The sequence below is a fragment of the Pectinophora gossypiella genome, chromosome 8 (assembly GCF_024362695.1).
Source record: "Pectinophora gossypiella chromosome 8, ilPecGoss1.1, whole genome shotgun sequence".
NCBI lineage: Eukaryota > Metazoa > Arthropoda > Insecta > Lepidoptera > Gelechiidae > Pectinophora > Pectinophora gossypiella.
The window spans coordinates 4145616-4166676 of record NC_065411.1 but is presented as its reverse complement, the minus strand read 5'-3'; the positions used below and the strand labels follow the sequence as shown (position 1 = coordinate 4166676).

Here is a 21061-nt window from a genome sequence, read left to right as displayed (position 1 = left end):
TCTTTCCCATTTATCAAAGAATATGTATTTCTAAGAAAGATGTGACACTGGATAAGTATTTAGTTAAAAGCAAAATGAAATTTTATAAAATAGTTTTTATTTTTGACTGAATAACAATTATAATACAATAAATATAGGGCCTTAATTAAACTAGTTACTGCGTTGTGTCCTGTGGGTCATCACCGAGTTTGAAGTCCATTGGTTTGTCGTATCCCATGATCTTGGCATAATGACGAGGGTCAGTGAAGTGTCTAGCTTCAATAAACAGAGGCTTGCCTTTAGCTGTCATTGTTGTGAACATCCCGGGAATTTCTGGTACTACTACATCGTCCACTTTAAAGTCGGTCTGCAAAATGAAAGAATGGCCTACATTTATTAACTTAATACCTGCAAGCTAACTGTAGAAGGTTTATTCAGTGTACATGTTTATATAGATGTGTATAAAATAGTTGTTTTGTTTTTTAAAGCAAACAGAAATATTGGGATCAGTCTCTTAGTAAGTTGGAAAAGTATCTGTATCTCACAATAGGGTATGTGGGAAGTGAGTTTCAGAACTTGGATTAAGTGGATATCAAAAATAATGATAAGTTTTAGATAACTTACCCGTTTTTCTGCAAGAAAGAAGTTTATTGTTGTGGCTTTATAGGTAGATGTTTTTGGATCATAATGTATTTCGGTCACATACTTTTTGGTCACTAAATGTAGTAGCAAAGGCGTCACGAAAGTGAAAAATCCAACTACTGAACACAGGGCTACAAGCAAAGATGTGCTCTCAAGAGCTGCAGCTTCCCTTATAATAATGGGCTGTGCAAGGAGCCCAGCGACACTCGAGGTCAAAGAAAATACTTTCACTGTTTTAATTTGGGGAGTCAAAGGCCCGTAATATATTTTCTCCAGCGATTCAATCTCTTTGTTTTTCTTTTTGGTACCAAAATATTGCTTTTGAGAGACTCCAAGACATTTTAGGTTAGCGCCGATATCTTTGAACAGAACTGGTTGTAACACTGTTTTGTTTTGAGCCCAAACATTGCGAACGCAAAGCCGAAGCATGTTTATTAATTTTTCAAGATTATAATTTAATAAGATCTAAACTAAATCATTGGAAAATTGTACAACAATCACGTTATTTGAATGGTTGATTTGACAGCTGCCAGTGCCAGTACTGTCAATGTCAACTCGTCGGGCTTTTTTTTTTTTTTTTTTAATTTATTTAGCTTTGGCGACAAGGCCATCAGCTTAAAAAGAAACGTTAGTAATAATCCATTTACAATTTCATAACATAAACAATACAATCATGAAACTTATATTTAAATAAAAAGGAAAGGCGAATATCATCAACTTAAAAAAAAGAAAAGTAACTTAAGTCTAAATATAATACAAAAAAAGGCAAATAACAAATTTAAGAGTACGTGCGCATGGTAATGGTACAGCCAAGTTAAATATATATGGAAAAATTTTGAACAAAATCAAAAATACAAGGATATAAACTTAAATGTTTTAACAATTCTTGTGTATTATTAGGAATATAATTAGAATCGTTTAAAATATCTATGCAACTACTAATAAATAATAACCTCTGAACGTTAAACGTTTTACAATTAAAGATTAAATGATCCAGATCACAAAAAGCTAAATTACAGTATTGACACGATGTTGAAACGGCTAATTTCAACCTAAACATATGTGCTGGGAATTTGCAATGGCCAATTCTTAATCTACACATAGTAGAAATATATCTTCTACCAAAATAAGTAGAAGCCCTTTCGAACCAAGCTTTGGTGCTGGGTGCCGGGGCAATCTCAGCAAGCCATTTACCTTTAACACTTCGAGAAGAATTTAATGCTAGTGTCCAACGGTTTAATAGAATAGTCTTTAAATGTAATACCAAATCAGAGTGCGGAACTTTGTATGAATCTGAAACTGCAACATTGCTACTAGATTTGGCCAGAGCATCAACTAACTCATTACCGAGAATGCCCGAATGACCCGGCACCCAGCAAAACTCTACTACAATATTATTATTAAATAGTGAAGTGATTAAGTTTCTCAATTCATATATTAAATAATTACATTTATTGGAAATACAATTGTTATTTAAAGCCAATAACGCACTCATAGAGTCTGAGAGAATTAGAAATTTAAATGAATTTGAACAATAATTTACAGAAATGTATTTAAGAGCATATATAATAGCCAAAATTTCAGAGGAATATACAGAAAACATATTATTACAAGAAAAAACTTTTCCAGCCTTTGTGGAAGAATCGTAAAAGGCAAAACTTGTGCGATTATTGGTTTTGGATCCATCTGTATAAATTTTAATGTAATCGGGTTTACTGTCTAGAAATTTGTAAAATTCAAACTTAGATTCGAATTTTATCATCGTAACAGAAACATCTCTCATCATGGAAAAGTAATCGAAAGTAAAACAAGGAGTAATTTCATGCCAGGCGACTACATCTTGAAACTCAAAGTTTAAGTATGCAATGGACTCACTAATAGAAGGTGATGGAGAAAGAGGTGTATTATTGTAATTGGGGATATTAAAATCTTGAATATATCTACGGACTAGCAAATTATCACGACTAATTAAATTTAAGGTAAACTTATCAGTTAAATACGATCTTCTGATAAATAAAGGAGGAACACCAGCTTCGACTTCTAAAGAATTAATAGGAGAAGACATCATCGCTCCTGTAATTATGCGTAAAGCTCTATTCTGAATAACATCAAGCTTCCGAAGAAGAACATTGGAAGCATTACCATAAAAGTAACAACCATAATCGAAATGACTACGCACCAACGAATAGTAAAGAGACTTAAGAGTCTTTGGATCAGAACCCCAACGGACTCCAACCAATGACTTCAGGATATTTAGACGAAGTTCGACTTTTTTGCAAACATTTATTATATGCGGACCCCAGGAAAGCTCGGAGTCAAGAATTATACCAAGATACTTCTCTGTAGTACGAAAAGGTAACAATAAGTTATTATAATATACTTTGGGACAATAAAAACTACCGTAAGAAAATAACATCACCGAACTTTTTTCAACATTAACCTCAAGTTTAAGTTCATTTACAAGTATATTACTTACAGAAAATAGACAATTATTTAAGATATTTTCACCCTGCAAAGGATCGTCGCAAGTTGCATAAAGAACAAGGTCGTCAGCATAGAATGAATATTTAACATCCTTAGGAATTTTTTCCATAAATTCCACAAGACTTAAAATAAAAATTAAAGGTGATATAACTGACCCCTGAGGAGTCCCTTTAAAAGTAATTTTAGGACCAATTATTTTGTTATTTACCTTCAAGAAGACCTCACGATTATTCAAGAAATTAAAAATCCAGTATAATACTGGTCCAGGAAGTCCCAGCTTATACAGGCTTTTTATTAAATAACCGTGATCTATATTATCGAAAGCTCCTTTAATATCTAGAAAAACTGCTAAAGTGAATTTGTTATTTCTAAAGTTAGTATGTATGTCTCCTAATAAACAACCTAAATTATACATTGTACTCCTTCCCTTACGAAAACCGAATTGTAAGTCTGGAATTAAAGCGTTGTGTTCGACATACCACTCCAACCGATTCTTTATTATAGTTTCAAACAACTTAGCAATACATGAAGTTAATGAAATAGGTCTGTAAGAGTCTAAATTATTAGAATCCTTAGATGGTTTTAAAATAGGAACAACATGCTGAGTTTTCCAGATTTGAGGGATAACTTTATGAGACCAAAGCTGATTAAAAATTGTAAGAAGAATTTGTTTAACATTTAAAGGTAAGTTTTTAAGTACTATATAAGGTATTAGATCAGGACCTGGAGACGTATTCTTTTTGGAAGCTAGGGAGGATTCAAACTCAGCAAAACTAAAGGCATTTAGGATCCAACGGGCTGACTCAAGGCCTTCAGAAGAGAAAAAACTATCTAAAGCAGACTTATCAGTTGATACATTATCTGATGAAGCTATTTTATCTAAATAAGAGTGAGTATTCAAGGGATCCGCAAAAAAATTGGATTTATAACGCGGGCCTAATTTAGCGAATTTGAATCTTTTAATATGGTCCCAAATATATTTAACTGGAGTCATGCGATTAAATGAGGAACAAAGATTTATCCAACTGACTACTTTTTGTTCAATAAGGATTTTCTTCTTTTTGGCGTCCAATCGTTTATAAATAATATAATTTTCCTGTGAAGGATATAGTTTGTATGAATACAGAGCGAACTTGGCTTGATTAACAGCTTGAGAACATATGTCGTTCCACCAAATAACGGCTTTGCGTTTTCTAGTATGGCAATTAAATACTTTCTTAGGGAATGTCAGCAATATGTCACTCAAAATTAAAATAAACATTGAATAATTTTCAAGAGGATTATCTGAAAACTGAAACGAAGAGAACTTTTGTTGGCATAATAAATCAAATCTAGACCAGTCGATCTTATTGTAATTAATACTAGATAGATCCGGATAAATACTATTATTGTTGTTAAAATCATTGCGAATCGGATTAATACGAGCAGGAATATACACATCGATTAAAATAGGAAAGTGGTTACTGCTAAGTAAGTCGTCAAGAACCTCAAAAGAACAACTAGAGCTGAGCGATTGAGATGAAAAAGCTAAGTCTAGAACATTACCTTGTTGGCCAAATGGAGGGAAAGTGGTGAGTGAGTGATCATTTAAGCACACCAAATCAGAACTCTCGACGAAAGCATGTACAGCGTTGCCTCGTGGGTCATTTGTTCTGCAGCCCCAGGAGGCGTGATGAGCATTAAAGTCCCCTATAATCAAATAATTTCTAGACACAAACATATTAACAGAATCTTTTAGAAATTTGATATTGAACTTACCATTAGGTGGTGGAGGAATATAAACAGATAAAATATCAATAGTGAAACTGCTGAAGAAAATAGAAATTAAAATGTTTTGAAAGTGATAATGAGATGGAGAGTTCAAAACATTGAATTTATGTTTGCAATGAATAGCTACAGCAACTCCCCCATGGGGTTTGTCAGAGTCCTTTCTAATTATTTTGTAACCTGGGATAGTAAGTGTTTTATCAGGAGATAGCCATGTTTCATTAAAAATTATCATGTCAATAGTGTAATCAAAGCTTAAAAGAAAATGTTTAAAATGATCTAATTTAGGCAAAAGACTTCTAGAATTCCATTGTACAATATTAAACTGATAAGAACTATAATCCATAATTAAGCAGAAAAGTTGGAAATGAGCAATTCTTTAATTAACTGAGTAGATATGGGAGTAGTAGAGCTTTTAGATTCTTTCGATTTGATAATGTCTATTACTGTTTTAGTTATGGAATGGAGCACACCTTCAGAGTTGATGAGCTCTGCAACCAGCATGCGACCCCTCGGAGTCCTAGCTGATACTGAGGGAAGCACAGGATGGTCTGAAGATGAAAACTTGCTGCTGCTGCTGCTTACCAATTGATTACGTACAACAGGGTCGGGGCTGGCAATAGGAACTTTTCTTGCAGCTGATGCGTAAGTATATTTACCACTGATTTTGTCTTTAATCTCTTTGTTTTTCGCAGACTTGATGGGACATGAGTAAGACACAGCTGTATGTGGGCCAAAGCAATTTGAGCATTTGAGAGATGTGGGGTTGTCGCAGTCTTTGAAAAAATGATCTCCGGCACATATATAGCATATCTGATCTCCTTTGCAAGCACCACTGCCATGACCAAACTTATAACACTTAAAGCATTGTAGTAGTGGCTTGATGTATTCTGATACTGTGAACCAAATACGGTCATAAATGACGTGGTCGGGGCGTGTGGTGGACAAAAAAGTTATGAGAACAGTAGGCAGGGGTATAGAAGTTCCATCATTTTGCTTTTTGGTAAATCTCTTAACACCAATTATGTTGCAGGAAGCAGTCAACTGTTCGAGCATCTCCTCCTCAGATAATTCGACAGGAGCTCGGATTATTCCCTGGGCTTCAATGGTGTCGAAGGGAATCTTGGCAATCCAGCCGTTCTTCTCCATCAAGTCCCTACTCAGTAGAAATGAGTTTGCGTCCTTTAAACATGCGAAGAAAACCTTTATGTAATAGTTACCTGTCGGCTTGACATATTGTACACCTTGCACATCTTTTAGAATTTTATTAACTTCCAATAAATTCATACTGATCTTTGATTTGTTTGTGTTTTGTGCAGAGTGGATGAGCACTGGGTATTCCTTTCTCGTAAGATCTTCATATATCGCGTGGTGCTCCTTAAAGAGGCCTCTAGTGGTATGTATAAAAGCTACTGCTCTTTTGGAGCTTTTCTCATACTCACTAGAAGAGTCGTCAGAGGCCTTCCGCTTAGACGGCGTGGGGGTGGGGACCAAGCCCACACCCCCTGATGCGACGTTCATATTTCACAATGAGAACGATACTAATTAAATCACAATATAGTGAAAACAGGCAAAAAAAAGGGGCTTTAAAATAGGTTTTTAAGTAAAATTATAAAAAGCCCGCCTATCTCGTTCGAAATTCCCGCCTTTTTCATTCAACTCGTCGGGCTGTTACATCCGTTCAAAAACTAAATAAATTTTATTTTTTAGTTATGGCAATTTGCATGAGTATGACTATGACACAACTATGACATAACAACAGCAACATAGCATCACGCCTGTACCCCCGAAGGGGTAAGCAGAGGTGTTTACAATGTACGGCCACTTCTCACTTGCATTGGAATTCGGAAATTGAATCAAATCAACCGTGTTGTGTTTATTACATTCACTTTATTTTAGAAACTATTTAAAACTCACAATAACTTATGTTTAGGAGGGCAGTTGTCGATGTCGTAACAGATGCCAGTATCTGTATCTAGCACGGTAGGGTCTGGACAATCACAGCGCGAGAATCCGCACACAGCAGAAACGTACTGAACTTCTGGATTGTCGCAAGTCTTCTGTGCTATCCAGAAATTTTTGGCGCAGTCACTTGTCATTGGTATTAATCCATCGGGACATTTCGCCACACCTGAATAAAGTTTTATGTGAGAAAGACGTTATAATATTTGAAAGAAAAACATTTATAACTAAGTAGGGAATGCCACACAGCATAAAACACAATAAGGATCAAATATTTAAATTTTGCGAACATGTTTCAAGGACATAGGTATCAGTCATGCATGATGAGCATAAATCTTGTATCCACTTTTGATGGAAGCTTGTCGCATTAACATTTTTACATATTAGTGAGACAATTTTGTCAAATCTGACATGGTACCAAAGTTTACACTATGCTCGGGATCGTACATACATTCACGCCTATGTCCTATTGACGTAGGCAGAGAACACGAAAGGCCCTTTATACGATTCTTACACACAACTTTTACTTTCAAGGAGTGATAAGTATCATTTTATAAAGCATAGGTAATTACCTTGTAAGTAGTTAAACAAGTATAATGCGTAGAAGCGACTAATAGTTCTAGTTAATTGTATCATTTATCTTGCTGACAAGAACAAAGTGTGCTTTAAGAAAGTGTTGTTTAAATTGTAGAATTGTATACTTACATGAATTATTGTGCCAGAGGCAAAATGTATTGTTAATGTTTTCGGAGCTATACACAAAATTAAGCAAGAATAGCAAGACATAATATGAAACCAGCATTGTACCTAATTGCTTCGTCCGATAAAGACTAAGTAAGTGATAAAAATGTCCTCCAACTTTTTATATAGCTTAGATGTTTTGACTCTCAGAGGATGTTTAGTTTTGAACAATGAATCCTTGTGAATAGTTTCTGCAGAACTACTTTTCTAGACAAAGCATTACTTGACTCTCATATCGTATAAGTATGTATACCTACCTCTGTTTCTCATTAATCGCACTTAGGTAAAGTTTATACGTTACCTATAGTTAGCCGGTAAAAAAAATGTGTTTGGTAGAATTTTCACCATCGTTGGTCGAGGATGTTCTGTATTTCTGTACTTACACAGTCATTTTTGACGCATACGAAGTCGGGAAAACAGAATTTCGTCTGCAGTTTCATAACTTAACTTTCTAAACAGTATTACTTAAAGACAAAGAGTCTTTTAACATCCTGCTTCATCGAATTGTAGATACCTACATTGGGTCTCAAAAGTTAAGTTACCCACGAACTAAGTCGGAACACTGATTTTGTGAACAAGGCGTTTAATACTTCACTGCATTGTCTTCTTCTCTCTCTTCTTCTAATCCTATTATCCTCTGCTGGGATGCAGGGCTCCAACAACCGATTTTCACTCCTCGCGACATTCACTACACTGCGTTGTAATGGTACCTATTAATATGCATAGTTACAAAGAGAAAATTTAAATAGAAAAAATCTGACTATAGGACGGGACTTGAACCCGCAGCTCTTGTCAAGCCGGGACGAGCATGTTAACCATTACACCACCGGGTCCTCCCCCTGTCCATGCGAAATTCGTTTTCGTTTTCATTAGTGTTTCCGTTTTTTTTGATGTGGCTTATTGTAGATTTGCCGCACATGGCATTAACTACTTGGCCGAGCAAATGGGAAGCGCTGATGGCTCTCACCCGGTATAACGTTTAAGACAACAGGCCTGAGGGTGCCCAGTTGGGCGCGAACCTCGGCTCAGGGCGTCGTCTGAGAGGAAAAATATTTGAAAGGTTTAATCGACCCTAGTGGGTCGATAGCGATAAGCGCTGATTGAGGAAAATCGTCGACCAAGCCGTGGTATCGGGGTCCTGAAGATTTGTGTGTTTCCCTAAGCACGGGTAAGTGCTATAAAAACAAAAAAACAAAAAAAAAACATTTATGCATAGTTACATTAGAAACAACAATGAATATTGTCACCTTTTGCACAATTTTCATATCAAACGTAACGGTCCTTACTTATATTTTGGGTATAAGGCAGACAGGTATGTGAGGGTATTTTTGGCATTTCTCTTTCGTGGAGTTAGGTATACGCGCGAGATAAGGGTCGAATCTAGCGCCTAAACAAGCAGAGTGGGCCACAAAGCGGCTATCTACCGGCGAGCAAACATATCTATTGATTCAGTTTATCTCTCCGCAAACAACGCGCGTGGCGATGTCATCATAGCAGAGTACGGTACAGGGACCTCAATTTGGGGAAAGCAAAATACTTGTAGTTTTTTTAGCATAAATATGTTGGTAATAAGATAAGTAAGTGTGTGCCTTCAACTTATGTTACCGTTTTATATAAGTAATAAAGATTTACTCGACATTCAGGGAATTTTTAAAATGCACTTAACATGCATTCAACGATTTTACCTTCTCTCACCTCGTAGAACAAAAAAACGTGAACAAGCCGAAAACAAGTCGTTAAGATTAGTAGCAAAAAATGCCATCTTTTACCTATAATTATTGCTTACTAATATTTGGAAGCGCAGTCTTTATCTCAAGCCGTAACATTAAAAAGAAAAAAGTAAGGGATGTGCCAACTGATAATGTAAAAAATGGGATAGCTTATAATTGTTTCGCAATATCGCTTACTAAAGGACTCTACCTGCGCGCGCACTTTGTAATGAAAATGATCATAATAGTTATAATTGACCAATAAAATGTAGGTAAGTATTGTCTTTAATAGGTGGGCACTTTATCATCCCCTAATTATTACTTCTGCTATTTTAGATTGTATAATTTGCAATATTTTTTATTTATGAAATAATAAAATAGAGTTTTATCCCCGGAGTGGGTGTCGATCTATGAGTTTTAAGGAATGCACGCTACAATGTTATACTTACGTTAATTTTGTTAAACAAGAAACTAACTATAGTTTTCGTATGTATTTACCTAGCAAAAGTTCTAACTTGTAATACCTACTTATATATAAGTAAACGTTTGCCTTCGAGGTAGGTACGTAAGTGTAACAAAGACGTACTTAACTAACTTACCGTAACTTTGTCAAGGAATATACCTACTACTAATAATAATAAATAATAATCGTTGAAAAAACAATCAGAAAAACTTTTCCCGCCAACTCAAAAGCTTTTGTTGATCCTATAGAGATTTTCACATCTTGCAATTTTGACGTTATTCCCTTACAATATGGTTTAAAACAGATGAAACGATTTGTAGTCACGGAGGAGAAGGATAGCGATATCCTCTGACGCTCATTTTAAGCTGTTGTTATACCTGTCTCGCTTGCACTTGAACATTATATTGGTGACAGAATAATTCTTCTCTTTCTTTCGATTGTATTTGAATCAGTTAAGTTTGCGCTAGATCGGTAGGAACACGTCTGTTGCGCGTTTTTCGAATTTTGTTTATAAACTTGACTTGGAAATATTACGTTAAGGTGTAAATTTAGCATGGAGTAGACTTGTTAGTGATGTGATTTTTTACTGGACTGGTGTTTAAGGACTTAGCGATGTGGCTGGGAGTGTTATGGACGCTGTTGGCAGGGCTGTGTGCTGCGGAGGCGGGCCTGCTAGGAGACGATTGTGACTGGACCGGCAGGTATGGAGATCAATCTCCTATTGTTCTATGACGGACTGATAAAGAATCATTGTCAAAAGTACTGTTACAGCGAAATATTTATGATAGTCGCATGTCAGTTGAGTAGTTTGAAATAGTTGCACAATAGTTAAAAAGTTTTGGAACAATGTAGAGTCAAAGAAAAAGGGTAAAAATTTACTTTTCTATTAGGTGCCAATTATCTTTGTAAATAGCAAATTATTCTTGTTAGTTTTCTGTCTAACTTGCTTTGTTTGAGAATCTTCAAACCATGCGAAAATGTTAGGTAGGTTATTACTTATTATATTAGGTAGGTATACTTGAATCAACGTTTCGTAGAGTATTGAGAAGTCCTTTTTCTTATTAATAGGGATATATTTTTCGAATAATTAAATATGTAAGTAGTTACAACTCTAGAGTTAATAATGGTACTTATAATAGCTAATTACAGGGCAGGTATTCGGTTGACTACCCTACCACTGACTAGCCCAATTGGAAATACAGTCGTGAGCTTATGTTATGTTACTTATATTATTTTCAAAAATGCTTATTTATCAGCGAACTATAAATTCTAGAGATCTCTCTCTTCTTAGAGAAAAACTCTAATGAACTAGATAAAATTGAATTAGTATCCCCCGGTTATTAGACTACACTATTTATAATAAAACTGTTTCATCAGATATAATATTCAACTACATATAGCTAGCGCTAATGTGTATAAAAGTAGGTAGGTATGTTCCCTACTACCTATATTTATAATTAACTCTACACATGATATGAAGTGCCAATATTTCGTGGTGTTTTAAACAAGATTCCAGTTTGATTTCAAGGATTCCATCTGATGTCTGACTCACAAATCCATGCCTCAGGCGAGGTCCTGCAATTTGCAGAATGTTCTATCCCCCATACAATTTTATCGTCGCGTGCGCATATTCGATTACATTAACATACAATTATGTTTTTGTCTTTCGATATGCGGCCCTAATAGGTCCTTTTAAATTTCAAGAATTTTACATCAAATATTTTTTAAAGACTTGTCGTTGAAACTGGTTGCGTAGTGCTGTTTTGCATTCCTGTTGCGTGTTTCCATGTAAAATTAATTTATTTTAAGATTTAATTTTCTTGTAAGATGTACTTACTTCCTTGTAGAAACGTAATTCGTCACACACATGACTTGATGGCTCTTTTAAACTAAGCTCTATTAAGCTTTTAACAGATAAAAGTAAAGTAAGTACTAGCAGCTCAATGGTTGCGAATCCATGGTCTAGAACTTTATATTAATTAACCCGAGATGGCGCTGTTTTCGGGCCATCATCAAATACTATATAAAAAATACACAAAACGGATCCTCATCCAGTAAGTAACTCACAAACTAAGCTAAAAACCTACCTAATAGGCACCTTATACACATTTAAATCCCTTTTCTTCCTACTCTCGATTCCCGATTATGTATTAGTTCTTTTAAAGAGATTATCATTAAAACAATCATTTAATAATTCGGCATCCTTACTTAGAAACTGTACACATAATTGTCATCCTCAGTTGTCATTACGTTCCGCCATTAAGAATGAAATAATTGTAAAAACATACCCGGAAATGGTGTTGTATGGGGGTCGATTAGTGTACAAAATCAACAAGTGAGGCTTCATTGATGGGGTAGCCGTGGGAATGGGAAACCGATGGGAAAAGTCCGCGCCCCCGTGTTGGGGGCTCGGCCCTTCCGCAGGGGTGCTTGACGGCACACGAGACCATCAATTGTTCAATTTTATTGATTCAATTCGAAACAATAGCTACAGAAATACTTTAAAAGGGTATAGGGGTGCGCATGAGTCTTATTTGTATAAATTGACAACTTGAATAGGAAAAGAGAGGCTTGATGTTTTGATGGAGTAAAAGTATTGTAGTTGCTCTTATTGATATGGTAACATTTTAAGTCCAAATTCGCAACTAGAAACGTTTTTAATTTAGTGACGTAAGTAGTTAATTACAATATTGGTATTTGTACAAAATTTTCCTGTACCCAAAGGTTGTCTGGAAGAAATTGCTGTATGAGCAATAAGGCCGCCCTTTGTGCCGTTCTGTATCTGTTGTCCTTATTTCTGTATCTTGTGTCCATTGTGCTCAATAAAGTCTTTATCTATCTGGATAGTTATGGACTTTGGTACAAAATTTCAGATCATTATGATAGCATGTTTTCTATCATGAAAGAAGCTACTCATATAAAGCGATGTACAGTATATTACGAGTAAATAGAGGAGTGCGTTCTGTGCGTTACAAATTCTATGAACTAATTGTATATCTCACAATATTATCTAAAATTAAATAATAACTTACGAATGATCGGTTTGTTTATCATAGGAAATAATTAGGACCTGTTCAAACAGACTGTTTCGTCTATAGATAAGAAATGTCCGGAATTGCTTTACTAATAAACCGGAAAACAGCCGCACCTTTAAGTACCTAGTGTACGCAAGTGTAGATACTTACCTAATATCTACCTACTTAGCTAGCACTAGATACTAAATGTATACTTGCTTGCTTTGTTACATAAAATAGTGCTTAAGCTAATGGATGCTTCATGGGAAGGGCGTTAGAAAAATGCAGAATTCGCAAGATAATGCAAACTTAAGTGTTGATGATGCAAAAGTGAAGTGTCAATGCGCCGGCATCACTTCAGCTTTTGTGCTTCAACTTGATTTAAGTTCATTGTGTCGACGATAAACAGATAAGTCGAGGAGGTATGGTGAAGTACCATATCGTCTCATTGTTTATGTTGTTTATGAATAACATAACATATACAGCCTATATACGTCCCACTGCTGAGCACAGGCCTCCCCTCAATCAACCGGAGGGGGTATGGAGCATACTACACCACGCTGCTCCACTGCGGGTTGGTGGAGATGTTTTTTATGGCTAATGCCCTTGCAAACATGCCCTCCGAAGCACGGAATCATCTTACTTTTTCGGACAATCAGGTGATTCAAGCCTGAAAACTCCTTACCAAACAAAGGACAGTCTCACAAAGTGATTTCGACAATGTCCCCATCGGGAATCGAATCCCGAGCATTGAAGCGGACCTCCAAATCGTGAGCCTAATGCTCTAACCACTAGGCCACGGAGGCTGTTAAATAGTGTGTTAATGTCAGTCACTGTGTTCTTATGTTACAACGGCTTGCTTCTCAATCGGGGAACGTCGGTTCCAACCCCGGTAACGGACTTGCACCAATGAGTTATTAATTAAACTTCAGTGCAGTTTTCACTAGCACAGTTAGCTCGGTGAGGTGCGCATATTTTATTCGTCTTGCGATGTATGTACCTCTGACTACCCCAATTGGGGTAGTCAGAGGTAAAAAAATTATAGTCGTGAGCTTGTGTTAATGTGATAAGGTTATATTTGTTTTAATTTGTATTTTTAATTTTGGAAGACGTCGGTTGGTCTACGATAAACTGATCCGGCGACGATGAATTGGACACGTCGGTTCCAACCCCGGTAACGGACTTGCACCAATGAGTTATTAATTAAACTTCAGTGCAGTTTTCACTAGCACAGTTAGCTCGGTGAGGTGCGCATATTTTATTCGTCTTGCGAAGTATTTACCTCTGACTACCCCAATTGGGGTAGTCAGAGGTAAAAAAATTATAGTCGTGAGCTTGTGTTAATGTGATAAGGTTATATTTGTTTTAATTTGTATTTTTAATTTTGGAAGACGTCGGTTGGTCTACGATAAACTGATCCGGCGACGATGAATTGGACACACTGCACATTCTTATTTTTTCTTCTTATCTGTCCTTCTTCATCATCAGAAATTCTTATTACTAGAACCACTAGCTTTATATGTATAAAGGAATAGGTACCTAACAGATTGGATAACTGATCGACCGTATAATTAAGTATAATATTATGTCAGTGGGTAATGTACTGCCTACTGATCATAAGTGTTAAAGAGTTTATAACACAACTATCGAAAATAGATACAAGTTTGTCTTTTTTTATTCTTATTTTTAACGAGGCTTTGAACACCCTGTGTGATCATGCCAGCCTCAAAGGCGCTTTCGTGTACCTATCCCTTAGGCAAGGGGTTGGTCAACCAGATAGTATAAACTAAAAGCCTTATTTGATAATGGCTCTGCCAAAGTTTGTCTTCTGAAGACTTGAGTTTCTGACTGCTTACCCCATTAGTTATTTCGGGTGCAAGTTAAATATATACCATTCAATATATGATCTGTGGCGCGTACATTAATATTTATTGGGAGGGGAGTCGCCGGGATCTGTTTATTATAATATCCTCTCGTATTATAACGCGTTCGCACGATACGCGCATGCGCTCTGATTGATAAGTACCATTTATATTGTTGACTCCAAACCCCTCTGAGGATGCACTCTCGCATCTAAAGTATGCACCAGCGTACATTATGACAATGTATTAGGTTTCTTTCGTGATCTTCTCTTGTGTAGGTTGTGAGATGGATGACCGACCTCATCAACCCTGGTGTCAGGGTTATTATTGAGTCACCAAAAGCCCCCAATATGGCTCAAGTAACGACTACTTACATCAGTAATTAGTAACCGGGACCAACGGTATAACATACTCTCCGAAATCACAGATCATCTTACTTCCGGACAATCGGGTGATCGGCTCGCAATGTCCTAACCAAACTAGGATTCACAAAGTGAATTTTCGCTATTTGTCCCAGCCGGTCCATCACAGGTCGTATCGTGATGTGATAGTTTATTATCCTTATGACTAATCTCCCTCCATTTCTTCCAGGACTCTCTCTCCAGTGCTTCCTGGAATAAATGGAGGGGGGACACTTTAGGCTAGATAAGATAAGATGACTAATCTATCTATCTACAATCAACTTGTATCCACCCATTGCCACACGATCTAAAAAAGCAATATGCAATTTCACATTTGCGCATATAAAAGTAAGTACGCCAGGCAAACAACTGTCAATATTGCTTTTCTAAATGAAGGTTCTGTGCAAGTATCACCCACTGCTTTCCGTCATACCTCACAATGTCATCCGACTATCGGGCTGGTGGTCTGCCTCGATATCGTATTTGATCTTTTGGCCACCATTCCGTAACCGCCTTGGTCCATCTGTTGCCTTCCCGTTTTGTCAAGTGTCCTGCTATTGTTTATTTATGTTCTACAGAAAATAAAATACAAAAATAATAAATAAAATAACATAGAAAGAGAGAGAGTATTCGGTTTACTTCTGTAAACCCCTTTTTATTTGTTTGTATAAAACCACTTTTTATTTGTTCTAAGGCAAATTTTGCAAGTTAAATGCAACCCTTTGCTCCTGTTAATTTATTATGACGTCAAGTGAATGGGAAATGTAATAATTGACTAATTAAATTGCCCCACGCATTCGGCTTCAAAGACGCGACGGATGTGCGTAATGATTGTGTCAACTGAAACATAAGTAAAAAAGTTTCAGTACACTTCGGTACAACGATGGTAATGAAACATAATAACAACTATTATTATTAATAAAGAGTGAGTGAGTGAGTTAGTTAGTTATGATAATGAACTTAGATATTTGGTACCTATTCAGTTGCTCGAATTGAAATCATGAACACATTCGATAATGATTGGTTTCGATAGGTATTGGCATACTTTTTGATTTAACCTGCATGAAATTTTAGGCGACAACTCAAAAATAAAAAGGATTATTGCCAATATAAATTGTCTAATACTATAAGTGGCGCCAAGCTAACAATGGCTTTTTAACATACCCAACTTTGAACAAAGGATATGCCACTTAGGAGTGGACAAAGGTAGATAATTCGGAATACGCCATGACTAACAGTTTCAGACACCCTTTGTTTCCTTATCTGAGAAATATCGTCTCGTGCCACAAGTATTTTTACTTCAGTTGTCCAAAAATGTTCGCTTTACATTGCTATGTAACTTATACTTGATACCAATCTGTGTAATTACTGCTTGTTTTGTATTGGGCGAAGTTATCATCAATATGTTTTTGCTCCGCTCCGCAAACGGTTCGTTTATGTTCGTAGTGGTACTCTTATTTGGAATGAGTGAAATGACAAAACGATTAAAACTGCTGGAATGATGTATCGCGTGTGAGAACATGCAATTAATGATACTCGATCATCTCACCAACAAAAAGCGGAAGCCATTACGATGCCCCAAATTCCACAATGGGTTATAAACATTGTTTATTTACTAATGTAGTTTTTTTGCCTATAACGACGTGCGTTTTTCTGTGTATGGGAAAATCAGTTTGCGGTTTCGCTTCCTGTCTTCACACTGACCCATATAAGCACGGCCGGATGCCACTATCAACATTCAGTAGCCGCGATAAAGCATCAGATGGCGGATTGCGGAGTCCCACGCTGACCATCTGGCAGCCTCAACTAATTCTGTTTACGATTTCCTCCATAGTTCCTGGAACAGGTTCCCGTTCCGCGATCCATATTCCACAGCCACACTTCATTAATATCATTAGTGATTCAGAGGCGATTCGGCGCCCTGAGACCGAGGTCGCCGAACATTTCACATGGTGCGCCTGTGGGAACATCGCTCGCTACACCATGCTTCACTAAGAGAAATCCGTCACATGTTCGGATGAAATCACGGTTATTTTTAAGCGACGATTGTTTTTATTCGCTCGCCAATTGAGGGCAATCAACGACACGTGTTCCGCCCGAGACGCTCGCCTTAAGGCCTCTATATTGAGCTCGTTGATTTCGCCGTATCAACTGGAATATTGCATGAAATAACTGTTGTGCGCTGAGCTGAAGTCTAAACTCGCAGTTGGAAAGCTGACTATGAAATTACAAACAATTCCCTTGCTAAAGTTTGTAGCCCTCTAAACACAGCTTAGCGCTACTTCGGTGAAAGGCTTAGCTCTACTTTGTACAGTGTTTATGTAGTTGTGAATTCGCTAGAGGCTAGCGCTTGGTCCGTAAATGTCGTTTCAATAACAGCTATCAATCTATTCTTGTATAAGTAACTGAATGTTGTACCCGAATTATTCATGTAAAACGGTTCGGGCGGCAGTTCCCAAGACACTCGAGAGCGACTAACGAGCGTTGCTACTATCATCTTTCGGCTGCGTGTAGTTAACAGAATATTTTTATAGCACTCTCAAGCTCCAATCACAAGAGATAGTGTGGCTCGTCACTGGAGGGTAACCCAATGCTTGTACCATGTGTCCACTTAGTATTGTTATGTATATTGAACATAAAAATACCAGTCCGCATCAACATCATAAAATCGTTTAAATTATGTAGGTATCTATATGTTCAGGCACTGATTGCAACGAATTATTTTGACCTAGTTTAGTTAAATGAAGCGTTGTAAAACGTACGGTAGGTGCAGATACCTATAAACTGTGGTTCGGATAGCAAATTGTTTGGTGTTATCGAACACGGGGCGCCTTCTTTGAACTAAACTAATTAACGGCGAATAGTGGCGCGGCATTGTTCGGCAGTCGATGAAGGCTGTCTTTGTGTCGCTGCTGTTTATTTTTTCAATTCGTTCCTGTCGATGTTGCCCGCGCTAATTACAGAGGTGATAACTGTAGTACAAGCGGGCCGAACTACTAACGTTTAATTACTGTCTATTTTTATGATCTAACGTTCTAATAGGCGCCTACGCAGCTTCATAACTTATCTTACGACATACTCTAATTGTTAGTCCGCTTGTAATTGTAAACGTTATATTGATTATACGTCATTTGTAACCAAAAAACTGAGAACCGAACATGAACGACATGGCATAATCACTATGCTTTGAGTTTAAAATATTTCTAAGCAACTAAAAAGAGTCGAATCATTTCGCCGAAAATGTTTTGGATTTAGGATGAGTGGGTCCTGCTGAATAATGAATTATGCATTAGAATAGTCTGGTCCATTACGGGCGGCGCGGGTGCGCGGGCGCAAGCCACGCCGCACGAGCTGCATAATAATGCTGTTCAATATCTTCGGCGCGCTGTCAAATTATAATATTTCATTCGAATGTTTCCGAAATACATTCAAATGATTTAAACCCGCGTCATGCCTGTGCCGTTATCCTTCCGAAATCACGCTGGGGATAAATGACATTGGCGCCTCACGTGCTGGGTCCTAGTCTCTACGCGTTATCTTAACATCAGTTTCCAACTGTTTTTAATTAGTAGCTCTTCAAACGTTATACAGTGTTGTTTATATTTTATTTTCGATATATCAGTATTTTATGTTGTAATAATATGCACACGTAATATCCTAAAGTCATGACATTTGCGTAAATTAAACATACCTACTTATTTACCTTTTATTGAAAATACATGTTGTACAGTAAGTGCCCGTTAAAGCGCACGCTCGTGTTAAGTGCGATTAAATTAATTAAGTTCCGGTTTGGATGCTGTGTAATCAAAGTGGCTTTTCGTCGAAAAAATGTAATATTATCGTGAGGCGGGCGAAATATTGCAGTACGCACGCAAATTACCTCAAGTTACATCGCTAATGAGGCGGCACGGGCCCGTAACCCGACCTGCACCGGCCGCCTGTCAGACTGCATGGACTCAGCCAATCCATCATAACAAGCCCTAACCGACACTTCCCCCTTTAAGTATATAAATATCTACTACGGCGAAACGAGACAACTTGCAAAGATTTTTCCAAATTATATAAGGAAACACAATTTTGCATGCACACCATGCAGGACGATCATTACTTATCTGGAGACAGCAAAAAGGCAGTGAGCTGGGACGACCGATTATAATATACGTAAAAAGAGGTTCGCGGCCGTTCCATAACCGATTGCAAATGGCAACCGCCTCGGGCGCGCTGGCCGCTTATAGTCAGCAATCTGTGCCGCTAAAAAATAACCGTGCAGAGTTTCTTGGGGCGATCGCTCCCTATCTATCGATTGTCCTTAGCCTATATAAACGAAGGAGAGACGAGACACCGAAATTTGTATCGCAAAAAGAGCGCGCGCGCCGCGGCCTCCTTTCCAAATACCTGCGCGTAGCACGCGATTGTTCCCTTCGTCTTCTCTTTATTAACCGACTTCAATAAAGAAGGAGGTTTTTTAGTTTTTGAACTTTAAAAGCACACGTTTCAATACGCTTCATCTTTGATATATAGATACTTTAACAGCTTAATACGAGAAGGTAGACATATGAAGATTTATTATATCCTATTTTCATTTTGTTTTGAATGGCCAATAATGACATTCGAAAATGCGGCGCGGAGTTATGAACACATAAATCGTATTACATTCAGTCAAGAATGCCATAAAGCCTTGGTTTCATATTTTAACTGGTTTTGTTTACACCACGGCACGGGGTATAAACCTGGCGACACAACAATGGGGCGGCCGAGAGCTGAGATTGTTCCCGATAAAGCTAAATTGGCTTTACTGGGTTTAATAAGGTGTCTTACCTCTCCATCGGCGACAATCGCCTCTACAATGCGCTAAGATACTGCCTGGTTATTGAATTTATCAACCATCTCCTACCTTCTCCAATTAAAAATGAAATATGTCAGTTGAATATGAACTAAGAATATCTTTGATAATTATCCAACCAGATTTCCAATGCAGATTTTGGTCTTTCCTGCTATCCTATCTACAGTTTTACTTACTTCAATAATTGACTCGATTTCATGTCAAATTAGGCCCCAGTTTCAGCTTGGTCGCGGTTAAGCTGCGCAAGAGTGCACGTGGTAACACTATATGAGCAACATGCGAATGACATCCGATATAACGAACGGAACAAGTGAAGCGTTTGACACGATGTTGTTATAATAAGTTATGGATTTTATATAAGTATTTTTAAAACAAGTTCATGTAAGATAATATTTTTGAAAGTTTTACGCATTAGTAATAAAGGCCTGTTTAATAAAAACACTATGTTGTCGTCAGGTATCGTGTTTAGATGGATAGCATTTCATTGACATGAATATTTAACAGACTGTAATAGATTAGCTGTTTATCTCTATAAATTATATCCATTAAAACTAGAATACCGCGCGATATGACGCATAGACTGCGAAACCTAGGCCACGTTACAGATTTAGGTGGCGGATTAGCTTACGACTGGTCTTATATCCGCTATAACGCGGTAGCATTAAAACATGAAATACGAACACGGGCTTAGATTATGTCGCGGTGGATTTATGAGTCCGGGCGGTAAGCGGCTTAGCCGGGTTGAGAAAATAAGACGACCACGACCGGGCTTTTCACACCTCCGTGTTTGGACCTCGCGTTAGCGTTCACGCCTCGTGTGTGCCTACCCCTAAAGTTCGCGCCTCGCCTTTACATATCACATGTTGAGTATGTAAAGGAATTTCTTGTGTCAATTGTAGGTGGTGGTCGGTCGACTGACGGTTTGTTACTAATAGCCCATTTTGTGGTTTCTCAAACTTTACTTATTTACTGTGCAGTTGGGAGTTATATACACTGCTACCTCGATTTCTTGACTCGTCTACAGGGTATAGAAGGCAAGGTAGACTTTGTAAAAGGTGATGTGATCGTGTGATGATCGCATTGGGTTGCTCAGAGTCGAAAAGAGTGAAAGAACCAAGGGGAGCTCGATGTCCAGCAGGATTAAGTATGCTTGATAAGATAAGAAAACACTGCTGACAACCAAAGCGCGAAAAC

General features: G+C 37.4%; 4 protein-coding genes across 4 annotated transcripts in view; 1 reads left to right on the top strand and 3 right to left on the bottom strand.

Annotated features, from left to right (window-relative positions):
- Window positions 1–75: 75 nt before the first annotated feature.
- Window positions 76–1161, bottom strand: LOC126368979 (transmembrane protein 70 homolog, mitochondrial). Its single transcript, XM_050013255.1, has 2 exons — window positions 604–1161; window positions 76–346 (listed from the first exon to the last, which is right to left on the bottom strand). The coding sequence occupies exons 1-2, from the start codon at window positions 1048–1050 to the stop codon at window positions 155–157; spliced, it is 639 nt and encodes a 212-aa protein (XP_049869212.1). The 5' UTR covers window positions 1051–1161; the 3' UTR covers window positions 76–154.
- A 45-nt stretch (window positions 1162–1206) lies between these two features.
- On the bottom strand, window positions 1207–2407 carry LOC126369100 (uncharacterized). Its single transcript, XM_050013393.1, has 2 exons — window positions 1561–2407; window positions 1207–1235 (listed from the first exon to the last, which is right to left on the bottom strand). Exons 1-2 carry the CDS (start codon window positions 2405–2407, stop codon window positions 1207–1209), a joined length of 876 nt encoding a protein of 291 aa, XP_049869350.1.
- Window positions 2408–5220: 2813 nt separating this feature from the next.
- LOC126369099 (uncharacterized) lies at window positions 5221–6393 on the bottom strand. The gene has a single exon (XM_050013392.1). The coding sequence runs from the start codon at window positions 6391–6393 to the stop codon at window positions 5221–5223; it is 1173 nt and encodes a 390-aa protein (XP_049869349.1).
- Window positions 6394–10195: 3802 nt separating this feature from the next.
- LOC126368957 (meteorin-like protein) overlaps window positions 10196–21061 on the top strand; it is a 35764-nt gene continuing 24898 nt past the window's right edge. Inside the window, exon 1 of the mRNA XM_050013223.1 lies at window positions 10196–10448. Within this exon, the coding sequence (XP_049869180.1) occupies window positions 10360–10448 (89 nt within the window). The 5' untranslated portion in view covers window positions 10196–10359. The remainder of the gene's footprint in view (window positions 10449–21061) is intronic.